Source organism: Corythoichthys intestinalis, chromosome 6 (assembly GCF_030265065.1).
Source record: "Corythoichthys intestinalis isolate RoL2023-P3 chromosome 6, ASM3026506v1, whole genome shotgun sequence".
Classification (NCBI taxonomy): Eukaryota; Metazoa; Chordata; class Actinopteri; order Syngnathiformes; family Syngnathidae; genus Corythoichthys; species Corythoichthys intestinalis.
In genome coordinates this window covers 7,745,664-7,771,094 of record NC_080400.1, presented here as the reverse complement: position 1 = coordinate 7,771,094, position 25,431 = coordinate 7,745,664, and the positions used below count along the sequence as shown (strand labels likewise).

Sequence of the window (25,431 nt, the reverse complement as noted above, 5' to 3'; positions counted from 1 at the left end):
AATACAATACTTATGTACCGTATGTTGAATGTATATATCCGTCTCGTGTCTTATCTTTCCATTCCAACAATAATTTACAGAAAAATATGGTGTATTTTATAGATAGTTTGAATTGCGATTAATTACGATTAATTAATTTTTAAGCTGTAATTAACTCGATTAAAAATGTTAATCGTTTGACAGCCCTAATAAAAACTTTGAGCAAAAAAGATACATATTTCAACAATAAAACACTTCACACAAAACAAATGGAGTTCAAGTGTCTAGTTAGTTGAACTGATATGTAAATTTTGGAGAATTTGCATAGTAAATATCCGCCAAATTCTATATAATGCTAACATTATTACAGATTTCTCAACATATCGTTCACACATATATTCCACAAAAACTGCTAAATATACCACTAAATTACGAATGCATGAACAAATATATTAGCTCAAACAAACACTTCCAGTGGGGCAAATATGTATTTAGTCAACCACTAATTGTGCAAGTTCTCCCACTTGAAAATATTAGAGAGGACTGTAATTGTCAACAAGGGTAAACCTCAACCATGAGAGACAGAATGTGGAAAAAAAAACAACAGAAAATCACATTGTTTGATTTTAAAAGAATTTATTTGCAAATCATGGTGGAAATTAGGTATTTGGTCAATACCAAAAGTTCATCTCAATACTTTGTTAAGTACCCTTTGTTGGCAATAATAGAGGCCGAAAGTTTTCTGTAACTCTTCACAAGCTTTTCACACACTGTTGCTTGTATTTTGGCCCATTCCTGCATGCAGACCTCCTCTAGAGCAGTGATGTTTTGGGGCTGTCGTTGGGCAACACGGACTTTCAACTCCCTCCACAGATTTTCTATGGGGTTGAGATCTGGAGACTGGCTAGGCCACTCCAGAACCTGGAAATGCTTCTTACGAAGCCACTCCTTTGTTGCCCTGGCTGTGTGTTTGGGATCATTGTCATGCTGAAAGACCCAGCCACGTCTCATCTTCAATGCCCTTGCTAATGGAAGGAGATTTTCACTCAAAGTCTCTCGATACATGGCCCCATTCATTCTTTCCTTTACACAGATCAGTCGTCCTGGTCCCTTTGCAGAAAAACAGCCCCAAAGCATGATGTTTCCACCCCCATGCTTCACAGTGGGTATGGTGTTCTTCGGAGGCAATTTGGTATTCTTTCTCCTCCAAACACGAGAAGCTGTGTTTCTACCAAAAAGTTCTATTTTGGTTTCATCTGACCATAACACATTCTCCCAGTCCTCTTCTGGATCATCCAAATGCTCTTTAGCGAACTGCAGATGGGCCAGGACGTGTACTTTCTCCATCAAGGGGACACGTCTGGCAGTGCAGGATTTGAGTCCCTGGCGGCGCATTGTGTTACTGATAGTAGCCTTTGTTACTGTGGTCCCAGCTCTCTGTAAGTCATTCACTAGGTCCCCCCGTGTGGTTCCGGGACTTTTGCTCACAGTTCTTGTTATCATTTTGACGCCACGGGGTGAGCTCATGCATGGAGCCCCAGATCGAGGGAGATTATCAGTGGTCTTGTATGTCTTCCATTTTCTAAGATTTGCTCCCACAGTTGACTTCTTTACACCAAGTGTTTAACCTATTGCAGATTCAGTCTTCCCAGCCTGGTGCAGGTCTACAATTTTGTCTCCGCTGTCCTTCGACAGCTCTTTGGTCTTGGCCATCGTGGAGTTTGGAGTGTGACTGACTGAGGTTGTGGACAGGTGTTTTTTATACCGATAATGAGTTAAAACAGGTGCCATTAATACAGGTAACGAGTGGAGCCTCGTTAGACCTCGTTAGAAGTTAGACCTCTTTGACAGCCAGAAATCTTGCTTGTTTGTAGGTGACCAAATGCTTATTTTCCACTCTAATTTGGAAATAAATTCTTTAAAAATCAAACAATGTGATTTTCTGTTTTTTTTCCACATTTTCTCATGGTTGAGGTTTGCCCATGTTGACAAATACAGGCCTCTCTAATCTTTTCAAGTAGGAGAACTTGCACAATTGGTGGTTGACTAAATAATTATGTGCCTCACTGTATGTTGGACTTAACAGGGAGCAGCTGGATTCAGCCACGTTAGACAAGTTATGTCATATTCACTATTGCCACCAGAAAGCATTGTATCCTCCCAAATCCACTAAATGGTGTTACACTTATATAGCGCTTTTCCACCTTTCAAGGCGCTCAAAGCGCTTTACACTATCTCGCCATTCACCTACTGGTGACACAGAACCAGGAGCAACGTGGGGTTCAGTATCTTGCTCAAGGATACTTAGGTGAGTTCATCAGGGCGAAGAATCGAACCCACAACCTCTGGATTGGGGGACAACTACTCTACCACTGAGCCACGCCACCCCAGTAATGGCGTGGAGTAAACACAGGTAGTCCCCGGGTTACAAACGAGTTCCATTCCTACGCTGGCGACGTCACCCGAATTTTCAAGTAAACTGGAATTAACCCTTTAAGTACCCTTTAATACCTCCCAAATCTCAAAATAATTATCAAAAAACATGTATTTTACATCATTGTACCATCCTTGCCAAGACGTTGGAGCTAAGTCCTAGCTAGACAGCGAGCTAAGCTCTGAAATGACGATGACAGATGTCCATGTGGTTTGCTGACTTTATTCAGCTGCTCACAACAACAACACTTGCAGAATGAAACTAAAATAAAAATGAAATTCAATCTGTTTCATTTTCAATAACAGCAATTCAAATTTGCGTTTATAGCTAGCTGCAGATACAGCAACACTAATCCAATTTCATGATTAGCATGAACAAAACAATCACATAAACTCGCCCCAACTATTCGACCACAATTGAAAACGCACTATTACCACTGCAAAATATGGTATATACAGGTGTGGCCTCTGTGGATACTTCACAAGCAACAAATCTGCGCGCAGGCTTAAAGGCTTTCCCCTCTCTCTTTCACGCGGCTGCGGGACTTCTTCGTTCAAACAAATGCGCTCTTCCTCGTTTATGCGTCCATGCACTCTTCTTTATGTGCGCTTTATTAAGGATTTAGCGTAGGTTTTTGGGCCGTTGAAAAAACATCATCGAATTATAATGTATTCTTATGGGAAAATCCTGCTCGATATACGACCATTTCGAACCACAAAACAGGTCCTGGAACAAAATTAATTCGTATGTACAGGTACAACTGTACTGCGTTACCAGAAAGAAATTTTGCAGTCACTAAGAAGTAGTCACAAAGAAAACTAGAAAAGTAATAAAATACAAAAATGTGTGCAAAAGCCAAGCAAAATGCATCTTGTCATTTTGTCATTGCATTGGCATGTCCTATGATTGCCTGCCTGTATTTGTAATGCTTTGGTCGTTCCCTAGTGGCTTTTTGGGGTAACTATTGTAAATGTGATTTGATTGTGAATGATTCCTTTTATTTAATTATTGACATTTTGGCTCATTTCAATAGATATTATTTATATAGGACATTTATTTCTAGAACTTCAGTTGAAATTGTTTTCTTATTTTTCAGAGAATTTGTATTTGGAAAACCTTGACATTTTTATATTTATCATTATTAAAGCATCCAGTGGGGCATCACAATAGAATTAGCAATAATACATTAAGTGCGGAACCGCATATTCGGTATTGGTTTGATATCTTTACCGGATTTTAGGATTTGGACAATATCGTTTATCGGTTCAAATTTCATTATCGGACAACTCTATAAATTACGGTAATTTGTTTGCAACCGTATTTTGTACTACATAACTGATTTGCTAAAACAAAAGGGATTTGTGATTTTTGTTAAAACCAAAAAATAACTAAAAAATATAGCTATGATTTTGGGATAGCTTAAATACATTTTCCTGAGATAGCCGATTGGGACTCGGCAAAATCAGGTGACTCAGAGTAGGACTCGCATGCAAAAGTATGGGATTGGGACATCCCTAGAGAAGGATGTTAGGAGGGTTACATATTTGCGAGATGGCCGTCTGGCATGAAAAGCCCATTTCCTGTTCCTCTCCTGGGAACCTTCTGTGGGACCTCAAGGGCCATCTTGGAAAATACAAATGTCATCTAGCCACTTTTTAGAAAAAATGAAATCAGCCCTAACCAGAAAAGCTGCTAAATTTATGCTGCTGTTGAGGGTTTACTGTAAACCTGCCCCCACCCTTCTGCTCCACTCACTGAAATAGGCTATGTTCACAATCTTTCAGTCTCATTCCCGATTCCCGAATGACTCTGCACGGATGTTTTTTCACGGTGGACTTTATAGTTCATTGAAAGGGCATTTAAAGTCCCTATCTAGCGATGATGTCAAACTGACAGCCCAGGGGCCAGATCCGGTCTGCTACATTATTTTGTGAGGCCTATGAAAGTAAATGATCGAAGTCATGTTTTTGGCTAACATATATATATGTACATGTAAATATGTATTTGTATATATATATATGTTTAACAGCTTGAATATTTTTAATCCAAATTTTAAAAAAAATTTTTTTTCCTTAGGTTTTTTTTTTTTTTTTTTTTTTTGTATACAATCCCACATTTAAAAAAGATAATATTTACCATTTTCCCCTCTGTTGTTTTTTTTTTTCCCAAGTAAAACCATAGTAAAATAAAGGATAAAAATGAATGAATCAATATTTAAAAAGAGAATATATTTTTACTTTTATAATTAAAACTAAATGTATAAAACACATTGTAAAAAAAAGAATTATTGTTCCCTTATTAAATAAGATACAAATGAAAATGAAATTTAAAAATCTTGCTTTTTAGAGGCTCCAGAAAAGCGTACAGTGGTACAATGCTGGCCAAAGGTATTGGCACCTTTGCCATCCTGTCAGATAATGCTCAATTTCTCCCAGAAAATGATTGCAATTACAGATGCTTTGGTAGTAATATCTTCATTTATTTTTGCTTGCAATGATAAAACACAAAAGAGAATAGGAAAAAAAATAAATCATTTATAAAACATTTATCTTTTAAGAACTACAAGTTTTTCTATCCATGGATCGCTTTAAGAGAATGTTAATAATGGTAATGCCATCTTGTTGATTTATTGTTATAATAAACAAATACAGTACTTATGTACCGTATATTGAATGTATATATCCGTCTTATTTTATCATTCCAACAATAATTTACAGAAAAATATGGCATGTTTTATAGATGGTTTAAATTTCGATTAATTACGATTAATTAATTTTTAAGCTGTAATTAACTTGATTAAAAATTGTAATCGTTTGACAGCCCTACATTTTACACAAAACTCCCAAAATTGGCTGGACAAAAGTATTGGCACCCTTAGAAGAATCATGCAATGCTCCTCTAATTTGTGTAATTAACAGCACCTGTTACTTACCTGTGGTACATAACAGGTGGTAGCAATAACTAAATCACACTTGCATCCAGTTAAAATGGAATAAAGTTGACTCAACATGTGTCCTTGTGTGTACCGCATTGAGCATGGAGAAAAGAAAGAAAACCAAAGAACTGTCTGAGGACTTAAGAAGCAAAATTGTGAGGAAGCATGGGCAAGCTCAATGTTTCAAGTCCATTTCCAAAGACCTGGATGTTCCTGTGTCTACCATGTGCGGTGTCATCAATAAGTGTAAAGCCCATGGCACTGTGGCTAACCTCCCTAGATGTTTAAATTTGACGAGAGATTTCAACGAAAGATTTTGCGGATGGTGGATAAAGAAACTCGGCTAACATCCAAACAAGTTCAAGCTGTCCTGCAGTCCGAGGGTACAACAGTCTCGACCTGTACTATCCGTCGGTGTCTGAATGAAAAGGGACTCTATGGTAGGATACCCAGAAAGACCCCACTTCTGACCCAAAGACATAAAAAAGCCAGGTTGGAGTTTGCCAAAACTTATCTGGCAAAGCTAAAAACGTTTTGGAAGAATGTTCTCTGGTCAGATGAGACAAAAGTAGAGCTTTTTAGGAAAAGGCATCAACATAGAGTTAACAGGGAAAAAAATGAGGCCTTCAAAGAAAAGAACACGGTCCCCACAGTCAACCATGGCGGAGGTGATCTGATGTTTTGGGGTTGCTTTGCTGCCTCTGGCACTGGACTGCTTGACTGTGTGGGCGGCATTATGAAGTCTGAAGACTACCAACAAATTTAGCAACATAAGGTAAAGATGCACCGATACCGATACTAGTATCGGCAGGAGGCGCCGATCCGGCCCAAAATGGTGGTATCGGTATTGGCGAGTACCAACAAAGACGGCGCCGATACCATTTACCGGTCCATTATTGTAACATTTGACCGCAGCCTTTTTTTTTTCTCCTGGTGCTCACTACACTTTGTCTCTGTGTTGTGTGATGACACGTGAACACAAAACAGCTATCGCTATTGGCCTGCTCCAGACCAATGAAAACGGGCCAATAGCCACTTCTGACCAATGACATGGCCGACATGGCGGCATGGCGACGGTCGGGAAATATTTCAAAATAGAAATCCCGTCAATTAAAATCAATGGCTGCGTGCAAGATTTGCGGCCTGAAAGTTTCAAGATGTGGAGTTAAATCGGCCAGTTTCAATACCTCGAACCTGATAAAACATGTGAAGACGAAACGTGAACGAACACAAGTTTGAGCCTGCAAGAGCAGGTCTGCTATCCAGAGGAAGGGCGCTGGACAGGTGCAACAATCTCTGGTCAGTTCACTACGTCTACTTTACTTTTATTGTCTTTTACTGAAAGAAATGCTGCAGTAATTTGGGAACTGTTTCCAAAGTAGGGTTGCCACCTTTCAGAAATAGAAATAAGGGACCCACCCCCTCCCGAAAAAACGAGGCTAATAGAGAGACTGGATGCTGTGGTCAATTATTATTACTGATAATTGTGAGCGTCCGCAAATGCGGAAACAAGGTTGGACCTCGAAGCGGACAACAAGTGGGGGATAAGTACAAGGGTTTAATGATTGCAAACAAAAAATAACACGCAATCGCGGGATAGTAGAAATAACAAAAGGAGTCCGTGACAGCAGGTCGACGGAGCTCAATACTAAAAACTCGAAGATTAACTAAGACGATAGGCAGCGAGCCAAAAAGCCAAAATAAAAACACTCAAATACCTGCACAGGGTAGAGGTTACAAACGAGTGCAGCACACTAACAGAAAAAAAACAATGCAGGGGCGTAACAAGCAAATGTAGTGAGACGATAGTGCGAGATGTCAAATGGCGATCAGCAAAGCAAATATCTCGGCAGCCTTCTCTGAGCTCACCTGTGCTTAAATGCTGCGTTGATGAGCCCGCATTGGATTCAGGTGCGACGTCAGGAACGCCCCCACTAACAGCCCAGCAACAAAACACAATCTAACCAGCAGCAGAATGTGACAATAATTTCATGAAAGTTGCACTGTTTGGCCTTTGAGAGGTTTAAAAAAATTTACTCAGTTCATTCAGAGTTTATTATTATGAACTTATTTTTACTTTCTTACTGTTGGGCTAGTATTATACTTTGTACTAGTCTTTTTCCTATTTTGCAAAGGTAAGCAACAGCCTGACAGAGCCTTGATAGCAATGATTTCACATCCGATTATGTAGCTCTTTGGGGGAAAAAAAGAAAAAATTTTTATATATATATATTAGGGCTGTCAAATGATTAAAATTTTTAATCGAGTTAATTACAGCTTAAAAATTAATTAATCGCAATTAATCGCAATTCAAACCATCTATAAAATATGCCATATTTTTCTGTAAATTATACATATATTCTGTAAAATAAATTGTTGGAATGGAAAGATAAAACACAAGATGGATATATACATCCAACATACGGTACAAAAGGACTGTAGTGGGCATTTCACTCTACTGTCATTTAAATCTGTCTATGCTGTCCTCACTCCGAAGCGTCTACTTTTTCCAAACCTAGACAGCTAGTGAACGACGCCTTAATCATTAGACTTCTTCCTTTGTCATCTGATTTATTAATAAAATGGCCTCAAACCATTGTCCTCTTTAGACTGTTGTAAAACTACAAAAAAATGTACACAAGCATTGCATTAGCAACAACGTTAGCTTAGCACGCTATACAGGTTCACTAAACATAAACAAAAAGCGTCTCATACAAAAAATATAACATTTCGCTTACTAACATAATATGTACATTCTTTACAACAACCATACTTACGGACAAATCTTGTCCAAGGATCATATAAGCACAACATTATCAGCCCGAGACGTCGTGCAGCCATAATGAACTGGAAAGAAAACAATAAACCATGTCGCAAAGCGACCACAAGAGTTCGCTGTTGGACAGCACAAAAAGTCATGCTGTAAAACTTACCAAAAGGCAGAATACTTTCTGAGCGGGACATGTGCGTTAATTGCGTCAAATATTTTAACGTGATTAATTTAAAAAATTAATTACCGCGTGTTAACGTGATAATTTTGACAGCCCTAATATATATATATATATATATATATAATCGGGGTGGTATCGGTATGGTATCGGCCGATACTGCACATCCAGGTATCGGTATCGGGGCCAAAAAATTGTATCGGTGCAACACTAACATAAGGTAGGGCCCAGTGTGAGAAAGCTGAGTCTCCCTCAGAGGTCATGGGTCTTCCAGCAGGACAATGACCAAAAACACACTTCAAAAAGCACTAGAAAATGGTTTGAGAGGAAGCACTGGAGACTTCTAAAGTGGCCAGCAATGACTACAGACCTGAATCCCATAGAACACCTGTGGAGAGATCTGAAAATGGCAGTTTGGAGAAGGCGTTTTCCATGTAAATGCCTTAATCTGTTCCAAGCCCCCCAAAATTCAGACACAAATCTTTTGCAAAGCATAAAAATGCATCAAAACGTGTTACAATTAGACTATTGCACAAAAAATGAGAGTTGTGCATCATCTAAAAAACAAAAAAAATAAAGAATAATATGATGGTAATTTACCTTTTAACCGCGGTCCTCCTTTTTGCCCTCATCAATCACCAATTGTTTGAATTTTTGCACAAATTTGTCAGCCGCTTTGTGATCAGCGCTACATGCCTCGACGTGCCGAACAACAGAGTGAATCCCGGTCTCTTTTTGAACATCTTGAATAGGGTTGGGCATCGTTTGAAATTGAACGATTCCGACTCCACGTTTCGATTCTCTTTCCGAACGATTCTCGATCCAGATTCTTTTAAGAGGCAGGGTTAAAAAAAATTGCATAGTGTACAGTAGAAGTGGGAACCTCTTGGTACCTCACGATACGATACGATTTGAGGTACAAATCTCACGATAACGATGATCCGACGATATAGCAGTCCAAAGATTTTCGATACATTGGTCAGGAAATCATTCTAGGATATTCTACAAACAACTAATAAACAGAAAAACAAGCTTCTGCTGTGAATTGGAATTAGTTTATCACTAGTATACGTCCAATCCGTTTGAACTGGGAGGGTGGCAGCGAATGAACATTCACTGCCATCCCTCCCACTTCAAATGGATTGAACATCTATAGCAGTCAGTGGCAGCCAATGCCAGGCAATGAAGTAATTTTGGGCCATTCAAGGTCATTTACTGGTTGATTTTCAGTTACTTCCTGTTCATTTTGGGGGTATTTAATGGGTCACTTCCTGTTTATTTTGAGTTACTGAACAGGAAGTGACCTGGGAATCACCCAAATTAATAGGCAGTGACTCAAACTCAACAGGAAATGACCTGTAAGTGCCCTAAAATGAAAAGCAAGTGACCTGTAAATGCCCCGAAAATCAGACGATCGAGGGAGATTATCAGTGGTCTTCTGTTTTCCATTTTCTAATAATTGCTCCCACAGTTGATTTCTTTGCACCAAGCATTTTACCTATTGCAGATTCAGTCTTCCCAGCCTGGTGTAGGCCTACAATTTTGTCTCTGGTGTCCTTCAACAGCTCTTTGGTCTTGGCCATAGTGGAGTTTGGATTATGACTGACTGAGGTTGTGGACAGGTGTCTTTTATACCGATAATGAGTTAAAACAGGTGCCATTAATACAGGTAATGAGTGACTCGTTAGACCTCGTTAGAAGAAGTTAAATCTCTTTGACAGCCAGAAATCTCGCTTGTTTGTAGGTGACCAAATACTTATTTTCCACTCTAATTTGGAAATAAATTCTTTAAAAATCAACAATGTGATTTTCTGGGGGGTTTTTCACAGTCTGTCTCTCATGGTTGAGGTTTACCCATGTTAATGGTACAATTACAGGCCTTTCTAATCTTTTCAAGTAGGAGAACTTGAACAATTGGTGGTTGACTAAATACTTATTTGCCCCACTGTGTGTTACTTTCAGTAAACTATGGGAGCTGTGTGTATGCAAGTAGCTGCCTATACACGCAGCTCCCCATACTGTGCTGTATTTTTGCCTGTTGTAACAAAAGGCAATCTTTTTTTCATCGTGTATGCGCGTCGTAACCTGAAAATATCTTTTGGAGAGACGTTCGTAAGTAGAGGTACGACTGTATTCGGATCACTTTGAGGTCAAGAATGTCTTTAAACAATTAATTGACGATCAAAATAGTTGTTGATTCCTCTTACAATCGTTTACTTGTCAACTAATCTATTAATCGTAGCAGTCCTCGTTTCACTGCCTTTCACGACGGTCGATGTCCAATCCATTTGAATTGGGAGGAGTGGCTGTGAAAACTCAGTTCTCTTCTTGAACATTTTATCCTACTGAGCTACTGCCCAGTATTTCAATGTTGCTCTTAACGTTGAACAAATAATTCGGTAACACTTTACAATAAGGGTCCCTTAATTAACATTAGCTAATGCCTTTGTAGACAGTAATTTATGTTTGAGTAACATGACAATAATTCATTTAATCCCTTATCTAACATTTATTAATATATTAATTAACATGAGGTAATGCATTAGTTAATGCATTTTAAGACAATAACTAATGTTTAAGTAACATTACAATAATTAATATAATTGCTCACCCTACATTTATTAATATATTAATTAACATGAGTTAATGCATTAGTTAATGCATTCGTTAATGCATAACCAGACAGTAACTAAAAGTTTGGTAAAATTAAAAATATATATAGGCCTATATGGGGTTGGGGTTAGGGTTTAGGTTGGTTAACTTAAGCATTTATAATTTCTTAGTTAAGGGTCACATGAGCTACACTTTACAATAAGTGTCCAAAAAGCATTCAGTAATGGTTAATAAAGGTTAAGGGGGGTAACTTAAGCATTTATAATTTCTTAGTTAAGGAATATGTGTGCTACACTTTACAATAAGGGTCCAAAAAGCATTCAGTAATGGTTAACCCTTTAACACCGAACGTGTCGGCAGCGACGCGTTTACGCATATCATCTTTGAAGCTTCGTCACGCTGTAATTACATCACCCACGTGCTGCGGGTTGGTCTCGTTTGAACGTGCAGAAGTTGATGTCCACACCAGTTTTTATTTGAAGTCAATCGGCCAAGAAAAACGGGAGATAATGTCATTTGAGTTTTATAGTTTTATTGCACTCATAAATATGCATTAAAACGCTGCATGGACCATATATCCATCTCCATATTTCCATCATTTCTTGTCCTTTTTCAAAACCGAAAGCAGCACAAGAGACTACTTATCCCAAGTGTCGTTGTGATGTCAGGAAGGACGAACCGAATGTGATCATTTTTAATAAATTTCCGAGCGAGGCGCCAACTATTGAAAGGGAGGCATGCGAAGCAAGCAGCGGCCGGTGTCGTGCGGAAAAATGCACAACACCGGTTGGTTTGAGCGAGCGACTTTGAAACGTGCAGAATGAATCTAAAACTACATTTAGCACAAGCTAATGCATTATTTCATTAACTCAAGGAAGAAGATGAGTCGTATTTGTCGTTGTTTTCCTCTGATGAATCGGCGTCTCGGCGAGTAGAAGTGACAGTAGAGCGCAAACAGCGAAAGAGTAGGCTGTGTGACGTTGTGTGTGACGCAGCTCCGTGACCTGTTCAAGAAGCTTTATTGAGTGCGGAAAAAAAAAAAAAACTTTATTGGGTCGCATGCCTGAAAAATTTGAATTGAACTACTTGTCAATATTTTTGAAAATACTTTTTTTCAATGTTATATATATTTTTTCTTCACTATAATCTTTTCAATTTTTATGTAGATGTGTGTGCGAGAATGATTGCGTGTACGTATATACTTTTGATAAGGTGATGGGTACAACACCAAACTTCACAAAGAGATATCTTCCTAACCCTTTTTGTGTTAGATGATATATATAAAAAAAAATTCTCACTATTTTGCACACTATATAGACTTTTTTGACCATAGTATGTGTAAAGGCCAAAAACGCCTATGACCATACCTGCTGTTTGTGTTGAATTGTCAAACATAAAACTATTCAATCTTGTTTTTTTCTATTGAATGTTGATCCTAACAAGTTGAATAAATATTATCAAGCTTCAAAACGGTTGGTCGAGCATGTTTGGTTGTCAATGGGACGTCAACATTACAAATTTTGAAAAAAGATTTGGGGATTTTTTTGTCTTTTTGGGTCCAAAATGCGGATTATAATTGGTCAGTGAAGAAAACAACAGTTTAGACATGAAGTTCAAGGTGTCCTGAAAAAAGGGACCCAATTTGGCCATTGTAAACAATTTTTTCTTTGAAATATAAAGGCAACATCAAATGCATGCAAATTCGGCCAAAATAGGCTTAGGTGTTAAAGGGTTAATAAAGGTTAGGAGGCGGGAACTTAAGCATTTATCATTTCAAACATTCAGTAATGGTTAATTTAGGTTAAGTAATACTTACCTTAGCATTTATAATTTCTTAGTTAACAAACCCGAAACCCTCACCCTATATAGGCCTATGTATAGTTTTAATTTTACCAAACCATTAGTTACTGTCTGGTTATGCATTATCTAATGCATTAACTAATGCATTAGCTAATGCATTAACTCATGTTAATTAATATATTAATAAATGTTAGATAAGCAATTAAAAATAATTATTGTAATGTTACTTAAACATTAGTTATTGTCTAAAAATGCATTAACTAATGTTAATTAAGGCAGGGGTTTTCAACCCAGTCCTCAAGGCACACTGTGGGTCCTGGTTTTTGTTCCAGCCGATCCAGCAGAGACAGTTGAACCAATGAGGCTTCTGCTAAAACAAGCCACACCTGACTGCAATCAACTGATTGCACTTGTAAAACACCAGATTGGGGAAAAAGTGTTGTCATCTTGTTTGGTAAGAATGAAATCCTGCACCCACAGTGTGCCTTAGTGGAATAGGTTGGGAACCCCTGAATTAAGGGACCCTTATTGTAAAGTGTTACCAATAATTCTTTAAGTGTAAAAATATTTTTGAACCACTGCTCTGGGTCATTTCACCAGCAAGCATCGTTAAGCTGAATGTGGCTTGACCTCCATCTAGCGGCAGCTGCATCACACATTTTTAGAACACACTCCTTCAAAGCTAACCTTTTATTCATCCCTTCAAATGTGATTTTAGGAAGGCAAGAAGAAATTTGATAAGGAGACAGAAAAATATTACTCCACGCTTGAGAGGCACCTCAACCTGTCGTCCAAAAAGAAAGAAGCTTATCTTCAAGAGGTAAAACCCGAACAAACATTCTTTATTTTAATAACTAATGCAGCTTTGTCTGCCATCTCAAGATGAATAAAGCTCGGACTGACCTTTGTTTGACACCGAGACGTGTTTTTTTTTGTCTGCTGGTTCGCAGGCTGACACACATATGAATAAAGAGAGGCAACTTTTCTACGACGCGTCACTCGAGTATGTTTTCAAAATACAAGAAGTGCAAGAAAAGAAGAAGTTTGAGTTTGTAGAACCGGTAAGTTAAACTTTGCTGAGTTTTTTTTTAGCTAATTTTCTGACATTGACAACAATCTATCATAATCAGTGTAAGCAGGGGCGGAATTCAGTGGGGGGGCTGGGGTTGTGACCGAGGCCCGGTTTGCTGGCGTAAAGTGGGCATGGTTGGGCGAACGAAGGGTCAAACGCTGTAATATAGTCAGTGTTGTCACAGATTACTGGAAAAAGCAATTTAATCACTGATTACGCCTCAAAAATGTAATCTACTTACTTCACTGATTATTATCAAGGTAACCAAGTTACTTTAAAAGTAATATATTGGTTACTTTTTTACCAACCCCTCCACCCCCGCCTCAATATAAGAATGGCAACAGAAATATTTAATTACATGTAATTGATTTTTCACATAAGGCCAGGGGTGAAAGTGGGCCAGAACGGTCAGGAACGCAGGTCCAGTATAAGATTCAGAGCCGGAATGCTGTTCCGGTACACGGTGCTTTAATTACGAAAACATGACGGCCACTGTCAAAACACTATGTAAAAAAAAAAAAAAAAAAAAACTGCTAGGAAGCCACACATGCATTTTATCTCCAAGAAGAAAACAATCTACCAACATCAGATTTACATACACAAGTGTTAACAACAAGCATAATAAAGTGCTTGAATAGTGTAATCTGTTTCCACCAATATTTATTATTTATTTTATTCCACGGACGGCATGGAGGTTTCCCCAGCTGCTGCAGTTATCTGAGTCTGACGATGATGAGTCACGTCAATGTGCGAATGCACGCAGCAAAGCAAAACAACTGGACTCATTTATCCGTTCAATTTGCTGACATACTGACATATGATCAGCAGAGACAGTTGGCTCTGATTCGTTCAAATGTGCATGTTTTCTGGAACAGCAAAAAAAAAAAAAAAAAAAAAATCTTGTTAAATTGATGCGACAAAAAAAGGGCAATGCAACATAAAATGGATCAAATCCTTAAGAGCAACGAAAGAGTTGAGGAGGCTCATTTTTTCATATTTAGTTTTATCTGCTCTAATGGGGAGGTTCAGAACATCTTAGCTGTCAATGTGCACTTTGGACTTATATTTGTTCATTTATGTTAGGCTACTTATTCATATCCTTATGATTTTAAAAAGTCAATGTTAGTGCGATCTTCTAGACTGCCTTCTGGTCTGCCTCATTTCACATGGCTGAATCCAACTGCTCCCTGTTAAGTTTTTGTTTGAGCTCATGTTTTTTTATGCATTCATAATTTAGTTTATAGGAATATTTAGCCATTTTTGGGGGGGAATATGTGTCCAAACCTTTTGTTAAGAGCGTTGGAAAAAAACCTTAGCATTTTATAGCATTTTCTTTTGCTATGTAAGTTAGCAAATTGCTATTTTGTTGTACATAGGTCCTCCTTTTTTTTTTTTTTTTTTTTAATACCGTTTGAGGCTCAGGTATTTTAATTCTTCATGTTCCTTATCCGATTACTCGATTATCCGATCATACTAGTTCATCGATTAATGGACTACTAAAATAATCGATAGCTGTAGCCCTAAAGTAAATGTTTACATTAAATTTAATTTTAATATACATCCTATGTTCTTAAGTAGTTAAAAATTGAGATTTGTCATTTCGTATGGGAGGAAATGACGGAAAATAAAAATTAGGAGATGGAGGTTGGGGTTATTGCTGTTTTTGTTAACTTTTATTTTGCAAATCATTGAAAAAATACAATTTTGAATGAAAATCAGTTTTTGTATGTGTTATAGAAATAACTGTGCTAAAACAGTTTTCTTTGCATTTCAGTAGTTTAAGAGGTTTGACCCCCCCCAAAAATGAAAGAAAATAAATAAATAAAATAAAATTTCTGGCTCCGTGGCAACCTTCACGTCGGGGAGTTCCGGCAAGAAATTCTAGCCACTTTCACCCCTGCATAAGGCTTAATCTTCGAATTAGCGGAGGTTTAATTAGTCGATGGAGTTGATTTCAACCACCATTGACTCATGCAAGTTTGGCCACTCCGGAGCCCTGAAACCAACAAAGAACAGACAAACTGCATGGAATTTGTTGAAATCAACTCCACCGACTAATGAAACGCCGCTAACTCGAAGATTAAGCCTAATGTAAAAAATTCTGAATTTCAGGTTAGGGTTAGCAGCATATCAGTGCCAAAATTCTGAATTTCAGGTTGGGGTTTAGGGGTTAGGGTTAACAGCATATCAGTGCCAATGTAAAACATTGCAAATTGACTGCACACAACAACACACAAATGAATTGGACAGTGCAATAAACACAAAGGTGGAGGCGGGCGCGGATGCACTCGCACAACCCGGAAGTACGCCGTACACAAACGCGGTCAATTTTGCCTCAAACCCTGGCAGCAACTAAGCACTATACACTTACCGTATTGGCCCGAATATAAGACGGTGTTTTTTGCATTAAAATAAGATTAAAAAGATGGGGTCGTCTTATATTCGCAGTCTAGACATTATACCCCTTCACGACGCTAGATGACGCCAGCTATCATTGAAGCGATGTTCTGTTTTGACAGATCTCGGCTACTCTCCCCATTCATGACGCTAGATGGCGCCACATATAATTGAAGATATGTTCTGTCATGACAAATCTCAGCTACTAGTTTAACCAGTTTGCATTATTTTATTGCATTATTAATGTTTTTCATTATTCGGATTTGTTTCAAGACTAGTTATAGTTAGACTTCACTTTGATGGTTAATGCAGTTTTTGCTGTTTTGTTGTTTTATCACAATAGATTGGTTTATTTACATTTCAAAAACCAGAAGCCATTCATTTACGAATGTGATTGCACTTTAGTTTACATATTTAAATGTTCAGATATTAAGATTTGAATGAGGCAAAATAACATGCCTTTTCTCTCAAATATATCGTTATAGTCATTTGTTTCAGATGTACTGTAATTATTTTCTGTATAAAATTTAATTTGGTGTTCTAAAAGACTTTTTTCAAACTTGAGTCTTGAAAAAGAGGGGGTCGTCTCATAATCAGGGCCGTCTTATATTCGGGCCAATATGGTAATTGGACTTGCAACACATTCAAAGATGCTAAACGAACACGTCACCTCACGGCATAACCGTGCAACACGAATATGATGTAAACCAGGGGTGCCCAAGTCCAGTCCTCGAGAGCCCCTATCCAGCTTGTTTTCCATGTCTCCCTCCTTAAACACACCTGAATCAAATGATCAGCTCATCAGCAAGCTCTGCAGGAACCTGATAATCATCCTGATTATTTGAGTCAGGTGTGTTGGAGGAGGAAGAAATGGAAAACAAGCTGGATAGGGGCTCTCGAGGACTGGACTTGAGCACCCCTGATGTAAACAATGCTCATTAAAAGTTGCGATGGCACGCTACATGACACTCGATTATTATTAAACGGCGGATAATATTAGCCGGCTAACGACCGTAATTTCTGGACTATTGGGCGCCCCTGATTACAAGCCTCACCCAGTACATTTTTAAAGGAAAAACCATTTTGTACATACATAAGCCTCTCCTGGCTATAAGCCGCGTGTGCCCACTTAGTAACATGAGATCTTGACAAAGAAATACACACAGTTTTCAAAATTTTAATAACACACCTTATCATCGTTCGAAACAGCGCCAGCAAACACGGCAGTTATATAGCAGCGGCACGGAAGTTAAATAGCATTAGCACGGCGATACAGCACAAATTGGGCTGGTTATTAGAAACATAAAAGTCTTTGTTAGCAATCTTCATCTTCCTGCTGTGCACTCAAACCATGGAAGTCTTCACCCTCAGTGTCGGATATGAAGACGCTCAGATACACTTCGCCACGGACGTACTCAGTCTCTCCTTCGCCGTCGCCTTCAATGATGCATAATGAAGCAAATGCACTCCTGAGCCCGTGCAGTCCTATTCGGCACGCAGCAGACTGGCCCCTCGAAACCCATTGGTGATGGCGGGCTTCTTTCACACTGCTTCATGCTGCCAGGCTCCCCCGGCATACCTGCGCAATAGCTGCTCTTTGCATGAGGCGAGTCTTGGCAAACGATCTCTCGCCACGAGTTGTCAAAACTTCCCATACAACTCGGATGGCCAATTTAATGTTTTTCTAGCGTTCTCCATGATGCAGATCTGCCAATTCTACTCATGCACAAAGACGAGGGTCCGCCACTTCTATTCATGCACAACGTACAAAGTTAAACCACCGGTCATAGTGCAAACAGGCTTCTTCCTCGACACTTATAATCCCCGTGTCTCACTCCCACATTCCATGCTCGAGCGCCCTGGGCAGCCGTCAGAAAAATGCACAAATTGGCCGCATCATTGCACACGCCGCAGGATCAAAAATGAGGGGAAAAAGTAGCAGCCTGTATTCCGGAAATTACGGTACTCAATGCAAGAATTTACACGGATTAGAGGTACATTAATGCAGCCGAGATGCCGTATATTCTAACTAATTACACGTTTAAGGCCATTATCCTAGTGTAGATGTAGCTAATAGTGTTAAAATATCGCTGCTATTCTGAAGAGGCCCGCAAAAAAATTCCACTTGCCCCCACCCACACACACACGCACTAGACTAGTCTTGAGTGGCCTGCAAAAGTGTGGAGGGGCCCGCGAATTGTCCATTGGCACCCCCGCCCCATCCCCGTTTGATGGTCCACTCGAGGGGTCCCGTTTATTTGTTCCGCCACTGAGTGTAAGAGGCCGTTTACATGGTGACTCTCCAAGAATACGAAAAATTTTTAATTTGCATTTGCATTTGCGTTTCCATTCGAACAATGTCGCAATTCCGCATGAAAACGATGTAGTATTCATGCCAGGCCCTGGGGGGCAGTGCAGATTTACAGGGCGCCAGAGAATGATGCACTTTGACCCCACCAAGCTCCCTCAGCCGGAAAAAAATATGCCCGCCCACTCGAAGCAATGGCATTTTTCTTTAGTTCCAAAAGGCACAAAAATGGAAACATTCAACATATTTAATTTAAAAATATTATTAAAACAGTAAATTAAAGCCGACATTCCGCCATATTTGCTGTTTTTAATATTTACTGGCACCGCTGCGCACGCCTAATGTGACGTGTACGAGTGCTGACGTTATCGGCACGGTCTCGTGTCGCGGGAGCCTTTGATATGCATGCCAAGGAAGCCCCCCCTTAATCCCCCACAATCTGATTCTTCCACTTTATAGGCAGGATTCAGAATTTTTCGTCTTTGCCTTCTGTCTTCGCCGACACTGTATACACGCGAGATCACTCGGCAACACAGTCATTGCGCCTTCATGTCGCAGAGTCGCCATGTAAACTGCCCCTTAGTGCATAATTCACCACCAAGTGATTTTAACAAGAAAATTGCTGTTACAGTCTTTGCCAAAAGCTACTCATCTGTGGGGGAGTTTGGACCAAAAAGGTCACACGACCTCATCTCCAACTTTTCCTATTTGTGTGTACTTAGACTTGCATTTAATTTGTCAGTTCTTCTCCTCCACAGCTCTTGGCTTTTGTGCAAGGCTTGTTTACGTTCTACCACGAGGGATACGAGCTGGCTCACGAGTTTGAGCCATACAAGCAGCAGCTCCAGTTCAACCTACAGAATGTAAGATTGAACAAGCATCTCACCGTGCTCTGAATGGTCAACAGGTTTTTCTGTTGTTGGTTCTGAAGGAGTTGTAGCATTTTTTTAATGTGCTGTTTGAAAGAACAGCAACCAAGTAATCCTATGGTAAATAATAGGGTAGTAACGATATATTGATCTGGATTGATACATCGTTTGGTTTGGCATTGTTTTCTTGTGGTAGCTTCAAAGCAGATTGTTGATCTATTGATTACATTAGTCACGTAGCGTATTTAAATCACCCTTATTTGATATTTCTACGTTTATTTTACGTCTCTTAAAGCATTTTTCGTATGTTCTGCCTGTATGCATCTAAACAAACCAAGCTGAAAGCGCACGGTAGTACTTTGGGTGTCAAATTCGCTTCTTGTAGACGTTTCGCCGGTATAGCATATTTTGGCAGAACACTGGTTTCATCATACTCTCGTCTCATCCTGTCTTTCCTGTTCATTTTGCTTTTGCTGCTCGTTTTGTGAAATATCGAGAGTGTTGTCATTCTCATTAATGTTCCTCTCGGGTTCAAATTGAAAGGGTTGAACAGATGACATGTTTATGTCGCTAGAGTCATCCTCTGGAAGCAGCATAACCCAGTGACGTCACCGCCCTGCGCTGTCAACAACAATGGCGACCTACTAGTTAAACTAATTTTACAAATTGTATAATAACAAAAACACCAAGAGGGATTTTAATATCAAATTCTTTTAACTCATAGTAACGTTTATCTTTAAATTACCACAAGTCTTTCTATCCGTGGATCCCTTTAAAAGTATGAGAGGGAAACACATGCAAAAAGTATTTTGAGGCAACGAAAAGGTAATAAAAGACTCGAGCACAAAACACAAATAGTAAGCACTTACCCCTTTTAACTGATGTGTGCATGAGTTGGACGTTCGCCGCGTAAAAAACCAATGCAAGCAACGAAGGGATCAAGAATACAAACTGTCAAATGGCAGCAAGTCAATATCTCGGCAACCTGCCTAGGATCGTTTTAAAGACACTGCTGATGAGCTGGAATTGGATGCAGGTACAACGTTGGGAACTCATCCCACATCTCTTTAACAAAACAATCTGACCAGCAGCAGAATGTGACAAAATCATGCCAGTCGTCATACTAGCTTCGCTTGCTTGGTAGCACAGCTGTTCTCCTAATCCAGGCGAACTATGTCATCACCCCGGGCGTCCATTGTGCGCGGAAAACATGGCGCCCTCCGTTGGTCAAAACAAATGAAGTAAATATAGATTTTTAAATCAATCGCAATGTTTTACGTGTTTTTCATAACATATTTTAGTAAAAGAGAACAATTGTGGCATATTAGAGCCTACAAGTCCGAGGTTCCCTTTAAAAGTAAACTAAACTGTAAATTGCTGCTGTAATTTCATTCTCTTAATAAGCCATGCAACTTGCCATGATCCAAGGTTTTGAACAAGCATGATAACTGGTGTGTGTGGCCACAATGTACACATCTGATTTTGTTCACCGTGGTCCACAGTGTGCTCGGGGGGCTTGTGTGTCTGCTCAGACTAGGGCTGTCCCAAACGACTAATTTTCTCCCGATTAGTCAGCCGAATATTTTTACGATTAGTCGACTAATCTTTACAATTTTTTTTTTTTAACTAATTTAGAAATGAAATTTTTGTTGACACTTATTAATTCACCAAAACATTTTGGAACACTTAAATTCTTTACTAAAGTACAAATAAACAGGTAAATAACAATAATAAATCATAATAGCATTAACTAGTGCAAAAGAATGGAATGTAAACATATTCAGAACACTGACGTTGCCTTTCAAATATAATTCAAAACAATTCCTAAAAAAATACATATCTAGCATTAATATTATAGTATACCACTATATATATTAGTATTATAATAATTAGGGCTGTCAAATTTATCGCGTTAACAGGCGGTAATTAATTTTTTTAATTAATCACATTAAAATATTTGACGCAAATAACGCATGCGCGGAATGACCTGTTCATGCATTGTCTCAAACAGTTTACAATGACGCCGTTTTAGCACATTGAGAGCGAAAAGGCAGAGAAATGCGAGTGGACACAGGCGTTCATTGGACGGCGCCTTTTATTGGCTTAAGCTTTGGCAGCCGCTACTAACAGTCATGGTTGCCCAACTTCCCATCATGCATTTAGGCGGAGCAAGTGATGATCTTTTTCTTAACATGCTTACTTAAACACAACACAGAACACATTGTATACCATTTGCAGCCACAACTGACAGTCATGGTTGCCCAACTTCCCATCAAGCATTTGGGCGGAGCAGGAGACGATCATTTTCTTAACATGCCTAATTGAATACAACGCAGAACATACTGTATATCATTTGCAGCCACCACTGACAGTCATGGTTGCCCAACTTCCTATCATCCATTTGGGCAGAACAGTTAAGTCGCTACAGTATCATTTAGTGAAAGCACAACAAAAATAATATCCCTATCTCTCAAAAAAAAAAAAAAAAATGTTCACAAAAAGAAAAGCACTCAATGCAAAGAGAACTGGCATTCCCAATCAAAATAGCTATGCAAAATACACATAAAACTTACTCAGACTTTGCCTTGGCTAGATCTCTAATTAATTTAAAACTCGCCATTGACACCTTGTGGTGTATTTCAATCACTACCTTGCGTAGTTAAAGACGCCGTGGAAGAACGGCAGGGAGCCTGATGTGACGTCACTGCTCGGCGACGACAACAATGGCGAGCTATTAGTTAATTTTTTGATTGAAAATTTTACAAATTTTAATAAACGAAAACATTAGGAGAAGTTTTATTATAAAATTACTAGGGCTGTCAAAATTATCGCGTTAACATTTTCACTATTCTAATAAACCAGGGCCGCGGGCTGGATACGGCCCATATCCACATTTGGTCCGGCCCCCTGAACAATACCAGAGAGCATTTTGAGCCCCCCCCCCCCCCCCCCCCCCCCCCCCAGTGTTATTTATTTCCCAGAGAGGGATATTTGGTTATTATCTATTTAATTAATAGTGTTAGGATCCCTTGTATTCGTTACCCACCACGAGCTAACCGCTAGCCGCCGTGTGCTAACCGTTAGCCGCTAGCGCTAATCGCTAATGCTAATCGCTAATGCTAATCGTTGGCTACATGGTGGAGGCTGAATTTTGTTTGTTGCCAATTCACTTATCTAAATTGTTAGTTATTTTCCTGCTTATTGTGTATGTTCATTATTGTGAATTATTAGCATTGTATGCATTATGTAAGCAGTGTATTTCATTTATATTATATTTAATGTAGTTCCTCTTAATTTAGATATGTTTATAACACAGTATATGTTTATAGGTTATATATATTACTGACATGTTATATGGTTATCTTGCATTCACAGAAACCACAATACAACAAAATAAATCTCATACTCCTTTTATCATCATTAAAGGAAACAAATCCTGAACGTCCCCTGTTGATTCTCTGATCGGAGTCAAAACTCCATAGCGTCGCCGGCTTTATACCACACACCCACAGAGGGATCCCCAGTCAAATTAACCTCTTTTTCAGTTCTTAATTGTTATTATTATTATTATATAATATATTATTATTTTATTTACTTTTGTTCCGTGAAGAATCCAAAAAGGGTTATTTGATTGTGGCTTTCTGAGAAACAATACATTTTTACATTGAGGCACTCCTGCAATCGTCACACTTTTTCTGTTACAAACTGACCCCGGCCCCTCACCAGAGAAGGGAAAAGTTATGTGGCCCTCACAGGAAAAAGTTTGGGGACCCCTGTAATAAACAGTATTTCTAATGCCAAATAGGCACCACTGCTCAAGAAAGCTCGAAAATCATTGGATTAACGTTAGACTCGACGCACTCAGACTTCACAGGCTTTAAACAGAACAGTGTCATAATCTGAGGAACCCTTTCGTAAGCGATTAAAAAGTCACTTTTTTAATAGCATGTCCCCTTTAATGTGTCCCGCCCTAATAATAAAAAAAGAAGATGGGTTAAGAGTCAAAGAACAGCAAGCTGTGTCGGACAGCAGTGGCAGCCCCAGGGCACCTGAAAATCGGCCTGACGCAGCAGCCGTTGCACTGACATTTTACACTCGCTCTCCACGCCCCGCAAGGCTGAGGGCTCTGATAGCAATGCAAGGCTGCATCAGCATCTCGCGCTCCACACTATGACACACTGCAGTGCTGGAAAAGGAACAAATAATACCAATACCTAGCTTTACTTGACTGCAGTATTTACATTTCTGGTGGATTTCCACAGCAGCAACATTCCCACAAACAATTATTTTGATATCTGACTAATCTTGATTGATTTAGTGATTCGTCAACTAATCGGTTCATGTATGAATCGGCTGTTATGTAATGCTGGACTATATACAGTCTGCTTTTGTCAAGGACTGCAGAAATCAGAGAATACCTATTCTTAAAGTTTTTGGTAAAAAATGTCTCTAAACGATTTATCGACGATCAAAAAAAGTTATATCTTATTAGCTACCAGCTATTCAGTTAATTGTACAAGCCCCAAATTATACATGTACTCATAATTAGGGCTGTCAAACGATTAAAATTTTAATCAAGTTAATTACAGCTTAAAAATTAATTAATTGTAATTAATCGCAATTCAAACCATCTATAAAATATGCCATATTTTTCTGTAAATTACTGTTGGAATGGATAAGACACAAGATGGATATATACATTCACTATACGGTACATAAGTACTGTATTTGTTTATTATAACAATAAATTTAAAAATATGGCAATAACATTATTAACATTCTGTTAAAGCGATCCATGGATAGAAAGACTTGTAGCTCTTAAAAGATAAATGTTAGTACAAGTTATAGAAATTTTATATTAAAACCCCTCTTAATGTTTTCGTTTTAATAAAATTTGTAAAATGTTCAATCAAAACATAAACTTGTAGCCCGGCATTGTTGATGTCAATAATTACACATTGCCCATGGGTCGCACTCAAGCACCAGTAGAGGGCGACAAAACTCCAAAAAACACAAATAACAAGTGGAGATTACACTGTGCTGTCATTTTAATCTGTTTGAGCGGGGCATGTGCTTTAATTGCGTCAATTATTTTAACGTGATTAATTTAAAAAATTAATTACCGCCCGTTAACGCGATAATTTTGAAAGCCCTATTAATAATATTAAATTAATAATAGTTGTTAATTATTCGATAACCCATTAGTGGTTGATTAATCGCAGCAGCCCTAATTTGCAAACATAACCAGGTTTTAGGAATGTACTCTAATTTGACAGTCGATTTGTTGTTTAGTCGATTAATCATGGCAGCCCTAATTTGCATTTGTACGCGTTTATAAATAATATATTGCCAATTTACTTGATAATCAATTAATTAAGTAATCATGACAGATCTAATATGAACATAACCACTCATATTAACTCATTTGCTCCCAAAAACGTATAAATACGTTCTTTTTTTAATTGTTTCAGTGTCCCAAAGACGTATTCATACGTCTTTTATGTTTTTTTTCCACAAGAGACATCTCTAGGTTCTGATTCAACTTAGCTCCAAAGCACAATGCTGAAAATCCATTTTAAAGCAATAAAACTGGCCACTGGAGGGCAGTAGCGCATTTGGTAAGACCCGCAACCTGATTCAACATAACGGACGGCCGTGCCGCACAGCTGGGGCGCCGGTGGAAGACGACCAAATGGACCTCCAGGATGTCAGGCGGCAGACGACCGAGCAGAACAAATGGGAGGATGCCCGGGATGCCAGGCGCTGGACGACCGAGCAGAATGACCGGGACCACCGGTGCAGCGGATGATGCTGTTAAGTCCGTGCTGCTCGCTGAGCAGATCCCGCGCCGCCGTGCTCAGCCGCTCGCGTCCCCCGCACCCTCCAGTGTCCTGCACGGAAACGCGCACGGCCAAACCCAGGCGAATTCTGCCACAAGGCAGTGGTCACCACAAAAGAAAGACTCAAAAAAATCCATCTTTATGAGACAGGCGGTGATGAGGGAAAAGTTTACCCCGGCTGTCGCGGCCACAACTGCGTCATCTCTCAGTTAGTTATGTGTAAATAAATTGTTACT

The 25,431-nt window shown here is 39.0% G+C and overlaps 1 protein-coding gene across 7 annotated transcripts in view; it reads left to right on the top strand.

Moving 5' to 3' along the window:
- LOC130916974 (rho GTPase-activating protein 42-like) overlaps positions 1-25,431 on the top strand; it is a 247,007-nt gene that overhangs the window by 163,223 nt on the left and 58,353 nt on the right. For all 7 annotated transcript variants that reach the window (XM_057837983.1, XM_057837982.1, XM_057837981.1 and 4 more), the window contains 3 exons: positions 13,428-13,529; positions 13,660-13,770; positions 19,245-19,349. In XM_057837983.1, the coding sequence (XP_057693966.1) occupies positions 13,428-13,529; positions 13,660-13,770; positions 19,245-19,349 (318 nt within the window). The remainder of the gene's footprint in view (positions 1-13,427; positions 13,530-13,659; positions 13,771-19,244; positions 19,350-25,431) is intronic.